General features: G+C 36.9%; 1 protein-coding gene across 1 annotated transcript in view; it reads left to right on the top strand.

Annotated features, from left to right (window-relative positions):
- Positions 1–21,391, top strand: part of LOC130215061 (whirlin-like) — a 51,287-nt gene that overhangs the window by 19,528 nt on the left and 10,368 nt on the right. Inside the window, exons 5-8 of the mRNA XM_056446948.1 lie at positions 7,346–7,420; positions 10,196–10,724; positions 18,452–18,615; positions 19,178–19,300. Of these exons, the coding sequence (XP_056302923.1) occupies positions 7,346–7,420; positions 10,196–10,724; positions 18,452–18,615; positions 19,178–19,300 (891 nt within the window). The remainder of the gene's footprint in view (positions 1–7,345; positions 7,421–10,195; positions 10,725–18,451; positions 18,616–19,177; positions 19,301–21,391) is intronic.

Genomic DNA, 21,391 nt, shown 5'->3' with positions numbered 1-21,391 from the left:
AGTAGGGGTTTAACCCAGCATCCTGGCCAAATTTGTCCACTAGCCTCTGTCCATCATAGCCTCCTAACCATCCCCATATCATAATTGGCTTTGACACTCTGTCTCCTCACCACCAATCAGCTGGTGTGTGGTGTTCGGTCTGGCTCAATATGGCTGCTGTCGCATCATCCAGGTGGATGCTGCACGCTGATGGTGGATGAGGAATTGCTCCCACCACCCCACCCCCCCCAAAAAAATATGTAAAGTGCTTTGAGTGTCCAGAAAAGCTCTATATAAATGTAAGGAATTTATTATTATTGTTATTATTATGTGACACCACAAGACTGTATTAGGGTTAAAAAATATATATATATATATATATATATATAAATATATATTAAAAAAAATATCATCTGTATCATTTGTTCATTAATTAGATTTAAATAAGACTTGCCAAAAACAACTGATTTGTGAGATTTAATTCTTTTGTTCTTAATTAAAAAAATTTAAAAATCTTTTTTTATTATTTAAAGGGCCTTTTGTGTCACCAGAATGTGTCTGTAAAGTTTCAACTCAAAACTATGGAATAAAATCGCTGTCATTAATATTTCGTGCGTAAATAAAATTCACGCATCCGTAATTATAAAATCGTAGAGGAAAACAGAGCGTACTCGTAAATTTACGAGGCTACAATTCCAAAATCTGCGATGAGAACAGACACAGATACGACATTTTGTTTTTCTGTTTGTTTATGACTGATAAATTTACGATGGGTGTACTTTACACACACGAATTACAGTTTCACTACGGACACGAAGTCCTGATTACGAGTACGAATCAAACAGCGAGACTTCACTGTCAAAATTACGTCACCGCTTCCACAGGCATTAATAAACAAGCGAGAGTCATCGATCATAACGGCGCGCCTGCTGGACGTTCGAGCTTACACACACCGTCTCAGATAAGATCTCTGTTATTCCCTCTTTGAGAAATGTCCGTCATGAGCTGTAATAAAGGTTGAGACTCAATGAGGTCCTATTTCGCTGTGTTTCTTGGACATTTTACAGAATCAAAATGAAGAACGGGCCGAGGATAGAGAGCTAGCATAATGTCAGTTAACGTTACAGGCAGCGAGCGCAGAGTCTCTCAGTGAATCACTTAACAATAACATGACATATGTTGATTAAGTCACGTATTTTAACTGTTTAAATAACTCTCAAATACTCTAAGATTACCAGAGAACACAAATTAAATTAGATTTATCCAGTATAGGTAGATAAAACAAAGAAAAGTTTTACTCTTATTAATTAATTAACTTTAAATAAACCAGAATAAGCAAAATATATTGTAGTAATTAAACAATCACCAATATAGAACAAACACACACAGAAAGAGAGAAACACACAGAATAGTATACGGCTAAATGGTAATATAACTGTTTATGGTAATAGTTTATTAATTATAGTAATACAATATAATGTAACTAATAGTTTAATCAAGTAATATAACAAACAGATAATAACAAATAACATAACAAACATTTATATCAATAGTTACTAATACCTTACTTTGTACAAATTTAAAGATAATATAAATATATATATATATATCTGAACATATCATCCCCTTTCCATACATCAATGAGGAGCTTAATTATTCAGCTTTTAGATGACATACAGGTCTGTTTCAGATGATTGCCCCTCATGTCTGGTTTTGTGGTCCGGGGTCACATATTTAACATTTATTTATTTTGATTCATAGTCTCATAAATGTTTAACGTTACAAACTTCTGGTAAGCACAAACTCTCAAATATTTAAATTGACTTTTGCTGATATCTTCATGACATAATAGATCAATATTCGATCTGACTTTAAAAAAGGTGACTTAATCAACAGATGTCCTGTTATAGTTAAACACTGTTCAGCGATTCACTGAGAGACTCGCTGCCTGTAACGTTAACTGACATTATGCTAGCTCTCTATCCTCGGCCCGTTCTTCATTTTGATTCTGTAAAATGTCCAAGAAACACAGCGAAATAGGACCTCATTGAGTCTCAACCTTTATTACAGCTCATGACGGACATTTCTCAAAGAGGGAATAACAGAGATCTTATCTGAGACGGTGTGTGTAAGCTCGAACGTCCAGCAGGCGCGCCGTTATGATCGATGACTCTCGCTTGTTTATTAATGCCTGTGGAAGCGGTGACGTAATTTTGACAGTGAAGTCTCGCTGTTTGATTCGTACTCGTAATCAGGACTTCGTGTCCGTGGAGAAACTGTAATTCGTGTGTGTAAAGTACACCCATCGTAAATTTATCAGTCATAAACAAACAGAAAAACAAAATGTCGTATCTGTGTCTGTTCTCATCGCAGATTTTGGAATTGTAGCCTCGTAAATTTACGAGTACGCTCTGTTTTCCTCTACGATTTTATAATTACGGATGCGTGAATTTTATTTACGCACGAAATATTAATGACAGCGATTTTATTCCATACAAAACACCCATCAGATTATTAGTTATACCTTTTAGAATGTTGGATTGTTTTGCTTTGAACACTATGTAGCTGTTTTTGTTGCCTGTGCCTTTAATACTGGTTCTCCCCACCCACCGTTCCCATGTGCTTGTCAGAGTGTGTCTCTACCTCAACTGTGTCGGAAAACAGACATACATGAAGTAGATCTCACGTAACGTTTGAGTAAGAACCACAGTAACCACAGTAAGAACTTTACCAATTATTTGATTTGATAATTCAAGCGTTTCTGCAACGATTTTACGCACACCCACAGCGCACACACACAGTGATAAAGATGTGATAAAGTGGTGATAAAGACGGTAAAATTGCTAATTAATTACAAACATGCACTGTTTTAAAAATGTTTTGCTTGTACAACTCATTCTTGATCACATTTGATGATGATTGATGATCACAGTGAGCTTAACAGATCTTTTAATCCCAGTTGCTTTGTGCTCATCCTGTCTTGTTCATATGATTATATTCGTTACTATGGAAACGTGTAAATATGTGGCTGTCAATCAATTCGGCGGGCGGGGAAACTGCACTCCTACGTCAAGTTGCCGTGGACCTCAAAATGGGAGGGATTTGGATCCTATTTTAACTATTTTAACCTATTTCCTATCTTTATATCACCCCAATATGACTGGACACACTATTCCTACAAACGATTCCTTAAAAAGAATTTCATCATCATTGGTGCCCTTTAAAAAGAACTGATTTGTGCATATTATTTGTTCATTCATCACTCTAAGTGGTTTTGGAATGGCTAAAAGAGCCATTCACTTGTTGGCTAAAATTTCACTTATTGATTTATCAAACTACGCTGTTCATGCTGTATCATGGTGAAAATAGAAAATGTTTTAAATCGCTTATTGATTTTTGCACTAAAGGTAAAGGTATGTTGCTATGTCAAGATACACTGTTTAAAATATTTACCTAATTCTGCTTCATTATTTTAATGTTCTTTCATAAAAATCATTTCAAATATTTGAGAAAATACAGAAGTGTGAATTATGAAATACAAATACACAGCAAAAAAGCTGCAAGGATGACAGCCAAAACACATACAAAGATTAGCTGATCCAGCATCAAGCAAATGAGTCCACAAGTGGCTTCTTTGTAAGCTGTGAGCAGGCAAATGAAGTGAATTGATGAGGCTTTTGTTTTGGTTGAGCTTTAATGAGGTGAGTCACTGGTCTGAATGCAGTAAACCGTCAGCATCACAAAATCAGCCCTCTTATGTGTATAGTATATTACGTAACACATTCCCATGGAGAAACTACTTATGCTTTCAATATATTGTACCGTGCATGGATATAAACATGAAATAGAGCAAAGACAAACAATGATCTACATTATGTTTAGTGGCTATTACATGCAAACAGTGCATGCCTGTGAAATTAAAATCTAGTGTTTCATAATGTGAGGATCACTATGTTAACCTTAAGGATATCCGTGAGCTTGTATGTTTAAAAAAGGTACAAAATTCCTATTCAGAAGACAAAAAACCTGATATAAACATCCTAAAAGGGTCTATGAATTTTTTTCGATATCACCTTATACTTCAGTTTCTCTCAAATCTTCAGACCAATCAAATGCTCTCTGACATGTGCTGCTCCTTCAAGACTCGTCTCATCTGCTTTTGATTTGATGCGCTTGATCCCATCACTGGCAGAGCTGCGGAAAAACTAAACACTGTTGGCTGATTTTTATAAAGGGGAGGAGCTATTATATATCCCAGCCTGTTTTCATGTCTCACCTGAGATTAAGTCAAATTTCAAATAAAAAATACACATATCAAAGCATTGGTCACACTTTACAATAAGGTTCATTGGTTAATGTTAATTAATGCATTTACTAACATGAACGAACGATGAACAATACATTTACTACAGTATTTGTTCATGTTAGTTAACGTTAGTTAATGAAAATACAGTTGTTCATTGTTAGTTCTTGTTAACTCACGGTGCATTAACTAATGTTAACAAACATGGACTTGGATGTTAATAATGCATTAGTAAATGTTCAATTATGATTAATAAATGCTGTACAAGTGTTGATCATGATTAGTTCATGTTAGTAAATGCATTAACTAATGAACCTTATTGTAAAGTGTTACCAAAGCATTTCATGAGACCATTAACTGTGTGAATGCAATGTAAATGCAATGTGAATGCAATGATCATTGTTATGGACAATGATCAGATATTTCTGTTTTTGGCACTCCTTTTTTCTGATAATTACTTCAAATAAATAAATAATCATGTGTCCAACTAGCCAGCTATGGAGAAACTGGCAGCCTGGCAACAGAGTGGAGATGTCATGCTAATTTGCACCCTACCAATCCAGCATGGTTGTCTAACTGTGCCTAGAATTCCAGGCAGAGAACGGTTTGTAATCAAGCCGCGCCATTCCAGGCTCACGTGGAAACACCACTGGAACCATAATCGACTGCTCTTTGAGCAGTTCAGTACGTTAGTGAAAAAAAGCATGTTCTTTGCTAAAGGCAACTCAGGCTCATTGGGAAAATGTATCCTGGTGTACATTTTTGAGATCCGACAAATATGTGCTCACGGGTACATATTGCTGCAATTTATGTGTAAATCCAACGATACGGGGCGGCACCCCTCATTACTTACCTTCGTATGATCAGCTTTTCCAGTGTGACTGGATTCCTCAGTAGCTCGCTACATACGGCGCCAGTCTTGGGAGGTGGAGCGGAGCAGACCGGGTTCGAGTCCAACAAACAACGGTTTCACAAACCCAGCAAAACGAAACCCAAAAAAGCACGAGAAGTCATTGCGGCTAAATAAAGGAAGTGGGAAGTGCAGCATCTTAAATAGTTATAATTAAAGTTCAGAGATTTAACCCTGCAGGCACAGGACGTCAGCATGACGTCATATTGACGTTGTACCTTAACGTACTCCAACATCATGGGACGCTGGATTTTGTTTAGAAATGAAAATCGGATTGACGTCACAACCCAACGACAGGCTGACATCAATGTCCAACATCCAACCTAAAATCAACCAAATATCAACGTCCAATCATGTTACACCTTGACGTTGTGTGAACGTTATCACTATGACATCTATAAAAAATGTTGAATTATGGTCACTTTCCAACACAACGTAAAATCAACCAAATATCATAATTTGACGTCATTATTGGATGTCAAAATAACGTTGTGCTTAGACACTGGCTAGACATTGAATTTTGGTCACCTGACTTCAAGACATAAATCTAAGCTAATATTAACGTTGTGTGCCTGCTGGGAACTTGTTTATCTCAGGAGTTTTACTAAATGAGACTGTGAAAGTAAACATTCACAATAAAAATCTTAATAAAGGCATAAACACATTAAAGGTGTTTATTTGCTGAAATTTGTATTAAAATTAGTTTTATTTGTATTTTGCAAAGTATATTTGTAAGGTTTTTATGCATGGTATATATTGTGAAAAAGGGAAAAACAATAAATCGTTGAATGAATTCTGTAATGTTTAAATAATTTTCCATTTAAAAACGTGTGGAGGTCATGTGACCATCAGGAAGAACGCAGCATCTCATATTATACGGGACGCATTCTCTGTTCTTGCGGTCTCCCAAGTTTGTTCTTCTGAGGTAACTTGGCAGGAACAATCTACACAAGAACGCAAGTCTGTTCTCTGCGTTCTTGGAATTGAGCTTTAGTGACTGAGATGACTGGGTCAGTCGATATCAAGCTGATCTGTTTTGCATAAGTCGACCGGCTTCTCTCACGGATGTGTTCAAGGAAAGTTTTAATATTTGCAGTAATGTTCACAGCGGCCTTTGGTGGATTTATGAGAAATGACACATATGAGAAAACGTGCCACAGAAACGTATTAGAGATTGTCAAAAATCCACACAGTGCCCTCTGGGGGATTTGTGGAAACAAACACTGCAAGAAAACGTCCAGGCTACATATTTGTTAGTTCTCAAAAATGTAGTCCTGGGCACATTTTTCCAATGAACCTTGGTTAGTATTTGATTATGTCAAGTTGCCCGCCGCTTCCTCCCCAGCGTCCAAGGCATTTCAAACAATGACATCTTTATCCACATTTGTCAAAAGCATTCATAATGTATTGTGTCATGATTATAAAGGTGTCATGACAGGTGTCTTATGAACAACCCTTCCAGTAAAGTGTTACCACTAATGCCTTGTTCATATCCAGCATCTCCTTTAATACTTCCTATTGACTTTGAATGGAGCTGAATTCCATAGAATGGGTTCGCCGAGTCACGTTGGGTCCGTTGTGTCCGTTGTTCACTGATGAAGTTGAAAATTTTTCAACTTTTCTAGCACCAATGAAGTTGTCAACCAATTAGATCACTTTATACAAATATACTTTTGCAGATGCTAGCCAATCCAAGCTAAATATGATTGGCTGACGACACTATAGAGGTCTCGGCAGCGCAATGCTTTAGACAAGCATTGACCCTGACTGGTCGTAAGAACTGAGCAACTAATTTAGCACACACAGTCCACATCAGCTACAAATTGGCTGAATGCGAGTCGCAATAACATCACAAGACACCTAAGGTCGCTCAAAATCGGCTGAAATCGGTATATAAACACATATTAAAAGTTTTGCCATATTATACAGACACATCAAATCAGCGCTTTTCCTGCTCTCTGTGTGGTTTATGCTTGTTGGAAAGAAAATGAGATTGAAATGTCGGATTGTAAATGCAATTGTGTTTCAATGCCCCTCTGTAAAATGGGCCCTCGACAAATTGTAATTTGAAGTGAGCATTTGTTTAGTGGATAAACACACAGCTGTGAGTCTCATTTGTTCATAGTCTGTTGTTGTGGTTTTCTCTCTCCCAGAACGACGGTGTGGCGGAGAATAACGGGGAACAGGGGTCTCTGGAGCACAGCAATGCCCTGCCAGACATCTCTCTGGTAAGCCATCAGTTTCGAGGAGAGCAGGAATGAGAAAAGAGGGAGAACAGAGAGGAAAAGGGCAGTGTTGCCGAGCCGCCAAATGGAGGGCATTGTGAGGCCTGGAATTGAACTCCTTGAAAATGACCAGCGGCAGATTATGACCAGTGCGATGATGGCTTTTGTATGAAATTCAGATATTGAAACTCTCCACACAGGGCTGGGCACTATGACCAAATGTTAAGAGGAAGTAGGGATTTATGTAGTTTAGCAATCATATGAAACGTGAATACAATATAAAATAAGCAACAACAAATTATTTTAATTATACTGAGTATATATATTTTATATAACAGCTGTAATTGCTGCACATGATATACACTCACCGGCCACTTTATTAGGTACACCTGTCCTACTGCTCGTTAAATCAAATTTTGAATCAGTCAATCACATGGCAGCATCTCAATGCATTTAGGCATGTAGACATGATCAAGATGATCAGCTGCAGTTTAAACCGAGCATCAGAATGGGGAAGAAAGTTGATTTAAATGACTTTGAATGTGGCATGGTTAGTCATTGTTAGTGCCAGACAGGCTGGTCTGAGTATTTCAGAAACTGCTGATCTACTGGGATTTTCCCGCACAACAATATCTAGGGTTTACAGAGAATGGTCAGAAAAAGAGAAAATATCCAGTGAGTGGCAGTTATGTTGGTGCAAAATGCCTTGTTGATGCAAGAGGTCAGATGAGAATGGCCAGACTGGTCCGAGTTGATAGAAAGGCAACAGTAACTCAAATAACCACTCCTTACAACCGAGATATGCAGATGAGCATCTCTGGACACTTCCAGCCTTGAGGCAGATGGGCTACAGCAGCAAAAGACCACACCAGGTGCCACTCCTGTCAGCTAAGAACAGGAAACTGAGGCTACAATTCACACGGGGTCACCAAAATTGGACAACAGAAGATTGGAATATGTTGTCTGGTTTGAGTTTCGATTTCTGCTGATTCATTCAGATGGTCGGGTCAGAATTTGGTGTCAACAACATGAAAGCATGGATCCATCCTGCCTTGTATCCACGGTTCAGACTGGTGGTGGTACTGTAATGGTGTGGGGGATATTTTCTTGGCCCACTTTGGGCCCATCAGTAACAATTGATCATCGTGTCAAGCCACAGCCTATCTGAGTATTGTTGCTGATCATGTCCATCCCTTGATGACCACAATGTACCCATCTTCTGATGGCTACTTCCAGCAGGATAACACGCCATGTCATAAAGCGCAAATCATCTTAGACTGGTTTCTTGAACATGACAATGAGTTCACTGTACTCAATTGGCCTCCACAATGCCCAGAACTCAATCCAATAGAGCACCTTTGGGATGTGGCGGAATGTGAGTTAAATCAATGTCACGAACGATTAAGACAGTTTAAGGCAACAGGGGATCCATACCAGTACTAGTAAGGTGTACCTAATAAAGTGGCCGCTGAGTGTATATTGAATAAAAGTTAGATCTTGCAAATGCTATATAAAAATAAATTATTTTAATTTTAATTTCACTTAACTGTATAGCTGTAATGTTTATTCAAAGTTAGATCCAGCCAGTGGAATATTGTATATGGGATATAAAAAAGATCAAATCTATTTTAGTAATATTACTTCTAATTCCAAAAACACATACAATGTGCATGCGCAATTAATAAATACTTTAAATTTATATAATAATTTTGCTATTTTTATTTAACGTTTTTAATAGAATTTTACTAGCATTTATAGTGTTTTGTCAGCTGTATAATTTTTTTGTGATTTTTGTTTTTATTTTTTACTTGTTTTATATATAAAAAAATTATTTATTTGATTTCAGTAAGTCATTTTATCACCTCGACCTAAAGGTTTTATTTTACTAACTGAGATTTATATTGCCATTATAATACAACATTCTCCAAATTGAGGCTGTACGGTGTAAGCACACACACACTTTAATAAACAGTTTTGACCCCACATTCTACATTATCTGCGATGTTGGTTAGCAAGCTAAAGGCCAAATTATTAAAAAACTGAATAACAATTCTTCACATGCACCAAAATCATCAGTCCTAATCTTTATTTATACACTATTTCATGTTTCTTGCTGCTGCCATGTGTAGATAACATACATTAATAATCAGTGAAGATAACACAAGTAGAGCAGCCCTGCACATTGATGAGAATGTACTATCTGCAACAGCACAGTATAGCAAAATATCGCTCCCGGTTGACACATTTTACACTGTCATGCTGCCCAGCTCTGTCTCAAACAGTAGTAAAGGCTTGACTGCTCAGACAGCTGATGGTTGTTTGAAGGAAACAGAGCAATAGATGCAATGATGCCGCTGTCACTCGTTGTAAGAGAGATGGCTGAGAGAGATTGGGCTTTTTCTCAGAGAGTTTCCTGTTGGAAATCTGATGAAACCCTATCAGCTCTATCAGGAGCTTCCACAGGTGCAAGTGTAGGCAAAGTTTCCACAGAAAATAAATATATAAGGCGCAAATTATTCACATTTCTGTTTCTTGACACATCATTCATCTGATTTATGCTCACCATGAGTTTGTTCATATCCTATTTTTTTGCTTTGTTTTGTTTTTGGTCTGAATGAGCAGATCACTCTTGTCCTCGAATCAATAGTGTTTGTCCTGTTTTATATGTTTGGGTGTGTATGTGAAAATGCTGTGTTATAACTTACTGAATCTCTAACTGATCTCCTTTCATAACACAAAAACGAACGGCATCACTAACGTTCTCCTCTTTCATCCTAGGATGAGGTTCATTCCACCTCAGATTCTCCTCCTTCCTTTAAACCTCCTCCTCCCCCAGGGCTCCAGCGGCGTCCCAGTCGAAAAGCCACACTTAGCAAACGTCCCTCTTCCAGCTCTTCCCAATCGGGCCTGTACTTCACCGCTCCTTCTCGTTCCCACACCAGAGAGTCCAAACACCCTAAAGCACCCAAAGCTTTCATGTCTCCTCCTGGCACCCTCAAAGTAGACGTCCCAGCATCTCAGCTCTCAGTCGTGAGTCAGCATCTAATCGGACCTTTTCCAAGAGTCCAGTCTCCTAATAAAGCGAAGCCTGTTCAGTCCTCATCTCTAATTCCTCCACCTGCACCGAATGTACCCGCTCCGCCCGGTCCGCCTCCTCCTCCGCCTCCACCTCTGCCTCCACCCTCTTGCCCGGATAAACCCACCCCTTCCTCCCCAGCGTCCAATCAGCATTTTGTGATGGTGGAGGTGCACAGGCCCAACGCAGAGCCCGATGTGAACGAGGTCCGGCCGCTGCCACAGGCTCGAGGTGAGAACTGGCCAGATCTGATGCCTTGTGCGGCAGCTGCGGATCTTTAATAAATCATTAACCAGCTGTCGGTTTCTATCCCATCTAGTTATTTTCAGCCATTCAATGCTGAAAAAAATCATTATCTGCAAAAAAAAAAGGGGGAATGTTCATTTTTAAATGAATCACTCAGACAGATATGGACATTTAAGCATTTATTGACTTTCTTTTTGGGTTTCATGGATAAAATAACCACTTCTAGGATTTAAACCTGAGTTATAATCAGTGGTGTAAAGTAACAAATATATTAATTATAAAAATTAATTATATAAATTACTGTGAGTAGTTTTTCTCAGGAATTGTAATTTACTAAGTAGTTTTAAAAATGTGTACTTTTACTTTCCCTTGAGTACATTTTTAGTGCTGTATCGGTGCTTTTACTCCACGATTTTCCTTCAACCTGCAGTCACTGCTTTATTTTTTCTTGTCTATGGAGATCAACAAAGTTTAGCCAAAAATCAGTCCTGTGATTCCTGTCCGATCAAGTCGCACATAGAAGGTAAATCACATCATACTGAACTACCTCAAGACATGGGCCCTTTATATTGCAGAAAACAGTTTGGAAGCATTAAAAGTGTCCAACTAGATGTCCAAAATGGTCACACGCAATGATCCAGACTGTTTAGATGCATGTCACTGATGAGATGACGACGGATGTTTACTGTATGATGAACGAAATGGCCTTAAACATCCAGCAGGCACAAGACGTCAACATTAGATTGACGTTGTACCCTAACGTCATGGGGACGTTGCAGTTTGTTTGGAAATGAAAATCGGGTTAACATCAGAACTCAACATCAGGCTGACATCAATGTCCAACATCCAACCTACAATCAACCAAATATCAACATCTAAAGATGTTACAGCTTGACTTTGTGAGCATGTTACCACTATGACGTCTATCAGACATTGGATTTCGGTTGCCATACCGATGTCATATATATGTCAGTATTTTGACGTCAATGTGACGTTGTTTTAAGATGTTGGCTCGACGTTGGATTCTGGTCATCAAATATCAACTTCATTTGATGTCATTTTTTGACATCATAAAAAACAATGTCCTTAGATGCTGGCTAGACATTGAATTTTGGTCACCTGATGTCACGACCTAAATCTGACCTAATATTAACATCTTATGACATTGTGTAGCTGCTGGGCAATAACTAAATGCACTACAGAATGTTACGTTTACACACATCCACAAATTATATGCAAATGCATCAGCTTTTCACAGCGGAATACTCGCTACTCTTGAGTACTTTTAAAAGTACTTTTTACTCATACTTAAAGTAATATTTACAACAGATACTTTTACTCTATTTGCAAGTAATGGTACTTTTACTTGAGTATGATTTTTCAGTACTCTTTCCACCTGTGGTTATAATTAAAAAAAGGCATAAATTGCTATTTTTGGGGGAGAATTGATTTTGAAAGTGGTGACGTGGTAATACATTAAATTACATTTAGTCTACCAGACGCTTTTGTCCAAAACGACTTGCAATAATTTGAACAAAATAAGATTAAACTAATGATACAGTTGTAGTCCGCAAGACTAAATAAGTCCTGAATTGATAAAAATGACAGGATTTACACAGACTAAAATTTAGCATACACTCAAACAGTGCAAATTAGTACATAAAGAGTACAATAGTTTACCAGAATCAAACAAACTGTGCTGAGGGGCAGTTAAAATTATGTGTTGGTACTCTTTGAGTAAGAAACTCATCAGAATAAACAGCAAAAGTCAGTCCAAGGCACTCGAAAAATATTTGAAAATATAAAATATATCTTTTTAAATACTTTTCCACATTTTTCCGAGTGCATTGGACTGCTTTTTGCTGTTTAGTACTATAGTTTACCTTTTTAAATGTATAGGCAGGTGCAGATTTAACCAGTAAGTGAGGTAAGCGGCCGTATAGGGCTCCAGGAAGTATGGGGCCCCCAATAAATACCTAGAAGTATAAATTATACATATAAACTGCATATAACATCGATTTCTATCATATTTTGTATGGTAAGGGTCAAACCAATTACTTTTTTAAATATAAAAATTATTTTAAATATTAATAATTATTTAAATATTAAATATTTGTAATTTTACAATAAAATATAATATCATTACAATAATGTGATGTAATGTTATGTAATAGTAATATTATAAAATAAAACATTGTTATTTCATCTGCACAAGGTTGTCGACAATTCCCAATCATGGAGCAGTCCAGCAGTCAAATTTATATACGTTTTTTTAAATATATATTTTAGTTCATTTTAATTTAAGTATTTCAAATTTATTTTAAGAAAATGAATCATTTAAAATGTGGAGAGTTCATTAGGATAAAATAAGAAAAGAAGATTGAATGGCAAAAAAAATACAGGAAAATAAATAAATAAATAAATAAATAAATAAATAAATAAATAAATAAATAAATAAATAAATAAATAAATAAAAGAAAAACCAAAGAAAAAGAAAAGAAAAACTAAGTCTGCCCTTGTGTATAGGAATACTGTATATAATATGGATCTTTAAGGTACTAATATGGACAACTTGTGTAACTTTATTTCTGACAGTGTGAGATGTAAAAATATATTAAATAAACTTTAAATCTATCTGTACTCATCTGGCTAATTTGTCTTTAAAATATATACTAAAGTGCTTTATGCCAGCTTTAGACTGTACTTACTATTTTTGTCTGTTATGATTGTTAATATGTCAGATTATGTAATTGTAACTCACATTATTGTTGTGTTTTAGAGTGAAAATGTGTCAGAATTTATTTTGACCAAATATTTGTCATCACTGAACATCAAGATACTAAAATTGGTCTAATTGTTTATACACGGCCCAACTAAAATTCATACAAAGCTGGAATATGCTACACAACACTATGTAAAATATACCACACACAATATGTCAGGTAAAATTGGCTCAAAACAAACTCAACAACTCTTGAGCTTCGCTGCACATGACAAATGAAAACATTAAAAGTTCTAAAATCAGCTCAAAATATCAAACCTCAGACTAGATTGAATCATAGCCTGAAGCTTAAAAAGTGAAGCCTGGGCCCATCATGCATAATTTGCAGTGAAATCTGTCAACTTCCACTGACCAAAATCTCCAGACAGGTAATGAATTTCAGCAACTAGAGCTGACTACTTCAGACTGCAAATCTGGCCAAAAGTGTAGGGTATTCCAGCCTTAAAAGCGTCCTTCTAACACTTTCAATTCTTTAGTGCATAATGTTGCTGCTTTGAGCATGAAAAAGATCTGCAAAGATAGAAAGCACAAGGTCTACTCTAAAGGGAGTAGACTCAATATATAAATCTCAGTAAACGCTGTTTCTGAACTTGTGCAAACCCGTTTTCCTCAGAGAATACACGTCAAAAAACTTCACATTTATAATAATTTCCAACCAGAAGGGATTGGCTGACTTGTTAGTATTGTGTTATATGTCTTTGCCTAAAATAACTCTTTTTATATAGCTAATATACTGATGTATATCTGAGTTCTGGCACAACTGTTTGCATTTACAAAACTAACCAGCATTCTGTGAACTTGTGTTTCGTCGTCAAGTTTAATACTCACATAATAGTTTTCTGAAAACAGAAATTCTGTGTGCACACTTCATATCTGTATGTTCAGATGAGTCTTGAACACCTTAATCAGTTGGATCTGGTAGTTTGATAAGGGTTGGAGCAAAACTGTGCAGAGCTGCGTCCCTCCAGGAATTGAGTTTGAGACCTATGGAGTTAAGTAAAGCTGCAGTCACAATGGACATTTCTCCCCATAGACTTCCATTCATACGTACGCGAATGCGTCAGACTAGAAACGCAAGCTCATGTGACAAGTTTCGCAGTTCGTTGCATTGCAAAGTTCAAGCTTGGTGAACTCTAACCTGTGAAATCGTATCACTTGACTGCGTGAGAACAATCAAGTATCAAAACATGACCTCTCTGGACAGAAAATTTAAATATGGACCAATCACTCACATTTTTAAATGTCTAATCATCTTGTTTAATCCGGCCCCTTTTCGCAGCGCCTATACTACATAATTTCGCAAGCTCACTCTAGTGTGACCGCAGTTTAACTGCACAAGCTGTAAAGGCCCACCTTCTTCTGGACGGGGGAGGGGAAATAGCAGCTCATTTGCATTTAAAAAACACAACATACACAAAAAATAGGGGCATTAACAGCACGTTATAATAATATTTCGAGGTATTTCAAGCTTAAACTTTGCAGATGCATCTGAGCTCTTTAAAGGTACAGTATAGTTCACCTAAAAAATGAAAATATGTATTCTTTTCTTTTGTTGAACACAAAACAAAATGTTCTATGAAAGTAAATGCTTCCAACAAATGTATACTTATGTTTTCAACATTAAAAATACCCTCTTTTATGTTCAACAGAAGAATGAAAATTGCACAAATCAAGTTTTGGGTGAACTATCCCTTTAAGCCTGTTTTTTTTTTTTTTTTTTGTAGCTCAGTGTGTCCTACACGCAGTGGGTCTTAAAAAGTCTTACAATGTCTTACATTTCAAAAAATGAAATTTTAGGCCTTAAGTCTTAAATTCACTGAGATGTAAGCTTAAATACTTTTGAACAGGTCTTAATTTTACTTTGTCCATGTAAATCTACCCAATCGGTACAACCAACAATTCATCTAAAACAGGGCTGCCCAAACTTTTTCATATAAAGGGCCAGAAACCAAATATCATTGAGAGCCGTGGGCCAAAGGTAAATATACCAAACTATAGTAGTACATTAAAGTTGCCATGGGTAATTTTTCAACCTATTTCATAATACTTAAAAATAAAAAACATTATTTTAAATTGTAATAACTAATGCTGTATCACTATTAAAATGCAAACTTTTTGCAATAAAAAACATAACAGTGAACAGTAAAATTAAATGCTGAACACACTAGTCAAGCAGAATCTGCCTTTGCCTTGACTTGCTCACCACAATTTCTGCATTGTCCTCATCCGTCAGGTGACCGTATCTACATTTAAATTAAACAAACAAAATGTAATTGAAACATTTATTCTCAGTTAGCTTTTAACAATAAAACAAACAAACAGAAGGTTACATTAGATTTGAAATGACAATCTCTTAATCCCTTTCATTGTTCCTCTCTTCTCAGATGGGATGGTGGGCCAAATCAAAGGTTATCATGGGCCAACTTTAGCCTGCGAGCCTTAGTTTGGGCATCTCTGAAATTAAAAAGGGAGTTTAACATAAGTAATATATATTAACTCTATTTACCAATATGGTTTAATTATCTCCCTTACAATAACATGTTTAATACACTGTAAAACCCAAAAAGTTAAGGTAACTCAAACCATTTGAGGACACTAATTGCAACAAAGCATTTAAGTTCAAAAACTAATCCTGAGTACTGTGAACTTAATCCATTTGAGTAAACGAAGGATTTTGAGCACAATAAAACCCAATTAATAAAGAGAACTCAAACCAAGTGAGTACTGTAAAACCCAATAAGTTAAGGCAACTCAAACTGTTTGAGGAAACCAATTGCTACAAACCATTTGAGTTAAAAAAAAAACTTATCTATACGAGTACTGTGAACTAAAGTAATGAGGTATTTAATTAACTCATTACCTTCAACTCTGAGTTCAAAACTCTTTTCAAATGAGTAGAATTACCTTTCATTAAATTTTGCGTTAACTACACTCATTTCATTTGATAAAGTTGACTGTTGGGTTTTACAGTGTAGATGTATGTTGTGCATTTAGTTTATTATAGTTTTTAAAAAAGAAAAGTTATGCTAAAAAATGTATGTGTAGATAACGAATTTCAAAACATTATTTAAAATATGTGGTTAAGAAATGAGTGTGTTTTAACTTTAATGGGACAAATAAAAAAATTCCACTGGCAGTTATAAAAAACCTTAGCTTTTCTCCTGTGAAAGTCTGAAATTGTCTTAAAGCCCTGGTCAGATCACACAAATTTGTCATGATTTCACCATGATTTCCTTGACGTAGGGTGTCGTGGAGATTTGTAAGTTAGAAATGGTTGTTGTGACACAAGATTTAATCGTTTCTTCTCATGTAATGTGGCATAGTTTATGACAATGATACCATATCTGCGATGCCTCACGACACGATCTTAAAAAGTCTAGCATGTTTAACTTTTTTTCGTTTTTCACAACGAACTGTGCAATAGGAGCACATCATTTCTCGGTTATCTCAGCAGGTGCTGTTATTAATGCGCTGGTCAGGTAATCCAAAAATAGGATGCATATTTACTTATGGGTGGGTCACAGGTGGATAAGATGAATCATCGGTTATGCAAACTTTAACTACCTTTCCTCAAATATTAAGGTGTTTTAAGCTATTTTTGACTAGCACAAATAAGCAGACATCTAAATTCTCACAACAAGTTTCTGAGTTATCTCATCCTTCTACAGAGTTTATTCTTCCGAGGTAATCTGCAAACATGTTCAGTGCTGCGAATACATAGCAAAAGCGTTTCCTGCTTATTCAAATTCGTCATTAATAGTGAAAACAGTTTAATATAGGCTTCTCTGAAACTGTGAATATTTCACTTTAATTCTGTTTAGGTTAGATTATCATTTTATTTAACAAACCAACACAATCTCACGGCAGTTCATGTTTCGGCGCATATAATGGACTTGTTTTAAAGTGCATCACCTCAAATGTTATTTCTTATTCTTGTTTATGAATAACTGATCAACAAAAGATACATTAGAATTAAGTTAAAAATTATAGCAAACGAAATTTCAAAAAGTTTATTTTTATCCAAGACAAATATACAAATTATATTTTTGTTTGTGCCCCTTCGCTACTCAACTATACGGGTGGATAATTTGTTTTGCTCTGAGGAATATAAGGATTTAATGAATGCTTTACTGTGATTGTATCACAAATCTCAGTTACATATTTGCACATTTTTTAAAATGTCATTATTTTAAAGATTATGTCTTGAGCATCTGATTTATCCTTAGTGCTGATGTGCTTTCATTTTCTCCGTCTGACTCGTGGCAAATTCAGGCAAGGGAGTGTTTAATAAATAACACATGGCAGGAAAATATACATTTAGATTTTAAAGAAAATATCTTAATATTAAAAAGGAATCGTAAGTTTGATCCTATCCATGACGAATGCCCTTAAATAATGTAGTTATTAGTTGTCTTCAAGCATCAGTGCTTATTGAGATTGAAATAAGATTTTTTTTTACATGTAGAAATATCGTTATATAAACACTTGTGACTGCTTTGGGAAATAACACTCGTCGTAGACGGCACGGGATGACTGATCATGAAGGAACATGTAATCTGGCACATTTGTTACCCACGACAGTTCAAGATTTTATCAAGAAAAAAAATCGCATCATCTGACAGAGTGACTTTTGCAACCAACAATAAAAATCGTGTGATCTGACCAGGGCTTACGTGTTAAACTTTACTTGGTGAAGCCTGCATAAACCCTGTTATTTGTCCGCTAAAAGACCTACAGTAGGCAATGCAATTTTAACTGTAGATAAAAGACAAAGGTGATGCTCAAAGTATATTTCATCCTTTAAATATCCCATTATCAGTCATGTTTACTTGGACAAACAGATGGAGACTGTAGCGTGTTTACACAAATACTTTCAGTAGATCCGGTCGAACGGCTTTTAAACATACTTATCATCATTATCTTCTCATAGGAGGGACGTTATCACAGCTCTCAGACAGTGGCCAGACACTAAGCGAGGACAGTGGTGTGGACATTGCTGAATCAGGACGTCTCAGTAAGGATAGCAGCCCACGCCCCGGCCGCACCAGAGCCCCTCGGGATGGGCACGGAGGAGGAGAAACGTCTGCCAAACCGGTGAGACCGAAAGAGAGAGAGAGATGGATGTGTGAGTTAATGACGGAGGGATGGTATTAAAAGTGTGAATGAGAGTGAAAGAGAAGAGCGCGCTCGCATAAATCTGTTTCCTGTGACTGAGAGTGCTTGACTTTTAACAATTAATTTTCACTTCGTTTCCTTTTGGTACGTACATTTCATTTTCCTTCGCTGTTTTATCTTTGTTGACTCATCCACTTCATCTCATCTCATATCAGTGATCCAACAGCTCTCTGAAAAACCAATCTCAGTGTGCTGAATCAAGACCTGTCCTTCCTTTTGGCCGTCCTTTAGCTATACGCCCAGCTTTCTTATGTTGGGGAACGAATAGTGATATCTGAGGGCACAGCGGTTGGGTAGAAGTCACTTCCTTTGGCCCTATTTTTGGCAAAGTAATATCTATCATCAAAGCCCAAATGTGTCTTTGCTTTCTATCTCTGTTCTCTTTCATTCTCTCTTTTGATTTGCTACTTTCCTGTCTCTCTTCTATCTCCCTCCATCTTCCCTATTCTGTCTCTAATCGGTCTGTGAATCTACCTTACAGCCGGGTCTGTTGGAGCCGATGTCCACTTTAGTGAGAGTGGCCAAAAGCGCCAGTACTCTGGGCATCGCGATAGAAGGCGGGGCAAACACACGTCAGCCCCTCCCACGCATCGTTACCATTCAGGTGAGTGCGAATGTTTTAAAATGTGTTTAAAGTTTTAGAGTATACCGTGATACTGCTATTCATAGATAAGTGTCACTGCTTAGTAATATTTGTCAATAGTAAAAGAGGTTTAAGAACAGCAGGTACGGAAAGTATTCAGACCCCCTTAAATTTTTCACTCTGTTATATTGCAGCCATGTGCTAAAATCATTGTTTTTCTCATTGATGTTCACACAGCACCCCATATTGACATAAAAAACACATAACTGCAGACATTTTTGCAGATTTATTAAATTTATTAAGAAAAACTGAAGTATCACATGGTCCTATATATTCAGACCCTTTGCTCAGTATTTAGAAGAAGCATTCTTTTGATCTAATACAGCCATGAGTCTTTTTTTTGGGAAAGATCCAAAACCTTTTTGGGAAAGTTTTTCACACCTGGATTCGGGGATCCTCTGCCATTCCTCCTTGCATGTCCTCTCCAGTAGGGCTGTGCAATTTGGGGAAAACAGTTCATTTTTATTTTTTTTTTCTGACAGATATTGTGATTGCGGTTTGATTTCCGATTTAATTTTGGCAGTCAAGCTTTAGCTCAATATTCTGTAAGTCGTGGCAATAATTCTGCGACAGCTCTTAAAAATTACCTGTTTTTGTTCAGTGTCTGTGACTTTCAAATATTCCCACATTACCAATGCTGTTTTTCTTTGATATTAATTCATTTGTTATTGCTTCTAAAGCAGCTGACACCATTATCCCACTTGTCTGCGCTTTCCTGTTTGTATTGTTGTTGTTTTTCGGTTTGTTTGTTTTTATTGTGGGCATTCTGCATAGTTTAGTTGTACAATTTTGATTGAGCAGAACAAAAGTTGCTCACTCAATTGGCTAGTAAGATAGTCACACACAGATGGCAGTCACGCATTTCCTTGGGGTGGGGGAAATTAAATAATACATATATATATTTCATAATCGCAGCCTCTTGTGATCAACTAATTGAAATGCTTCAATTTACGATTCAATTTGACTAATGGCACAGCCCTACTCTCCAGTTCAGTCAACATTGGTAGATAGTCATTTTTAGGTCTCTAGAGATGCTCAATTGGGTTTAAGTCAGGGCTCTGGATGGGCCATTCAAGAATAGTCACTTCTTCGTTATTTTAGCTGTGGACCATATGCGACCATGTGATATTCTAGTTTTTCTTTTTTAATAAATCTGCAAAAATGTTAACAATTGTGTATTTTTCTGTCAATATGGGGTGCTGTGTGTACATTCAGGGAAAAAAATAACTTAAAAGATTTTAGCAAATGTCTGCAATATAACAAAGAGTGAAAAATGAATACTTTCTGTACCCACTGTATGTTGATGTACTTCCAACTGAAACAGAATATTGAGTAGAGGCGGGCCTTTCGTTTTTGCGCATCATTCCCACATAGCAAACTAGAAAAAGGGGACGTGGTTAAGAATGTTGTGGTCAAACTAATGTCAACAGAGAAAGACCACAACTCCAAACACAAAAGTAAATTGCCTGACATTTTTTCAGTGGTTAAACTTACACAAATTGTTTACTTAAAGAGTAACAACGGCCACAGCCATATCACCCTGCAGCCCATGACTGGTTACTCACTGAAGCTAAGCAGGGCTGAACCTGGTCAGTACCTGGATGGGAGATTGCATAAGAAAAACTTGGTTGCTGTTGGAAGTGGTGTTCAGGGGGCGCTTAACCCGCGAGTCCTAAAGTGAAGGGGACACTATACTGTCAGTGCGCTCTGTCTTTTGGATGAGATGTTAAACTGAGGTCCTGACTCTCTGTGGTCATTAAAAATCCCATGGCACTTCTCGTAAAGAGTAGGGGTGTAACCCTGGTGTCCTGGCCAAATTTGGCCCTTACTGGCCTCCCAATTATCCCCATCCATTGAATTGGCTCTATCACTGTCGCTCAACTCCACCTATAGCTGGCGTGTGGTGAGCGTACTGATGCCGTTGTCCTGTGGCTGCCTTCGCATCATCCAAGTGGATTCTGTACACTGGTGGTGGTATGGAGAGACCCCCCCTCATGATTGTAAAGCGCTTTGGGTGTATGGCCATACACAGTAAATGCGCTATATAAATAA

Source organism: Danio aesculapii, chromosome 21, assembly GCF_903798145.1.
Source record: "Danio aesculapii chromosome 21, fDanAes4.1, whole genome shotgun sequence".
NCBI lineage: Eukaryota > Metazoa > Chordata > Actinopteri > Cypriniformes > Danionidae > Danio > Danio aesculapii.
The sequence above is the reverse complement of the archived record's forward strand: the minus strand, read 5'-3'. Positions and strand labels throughout refer to the sequence as shown.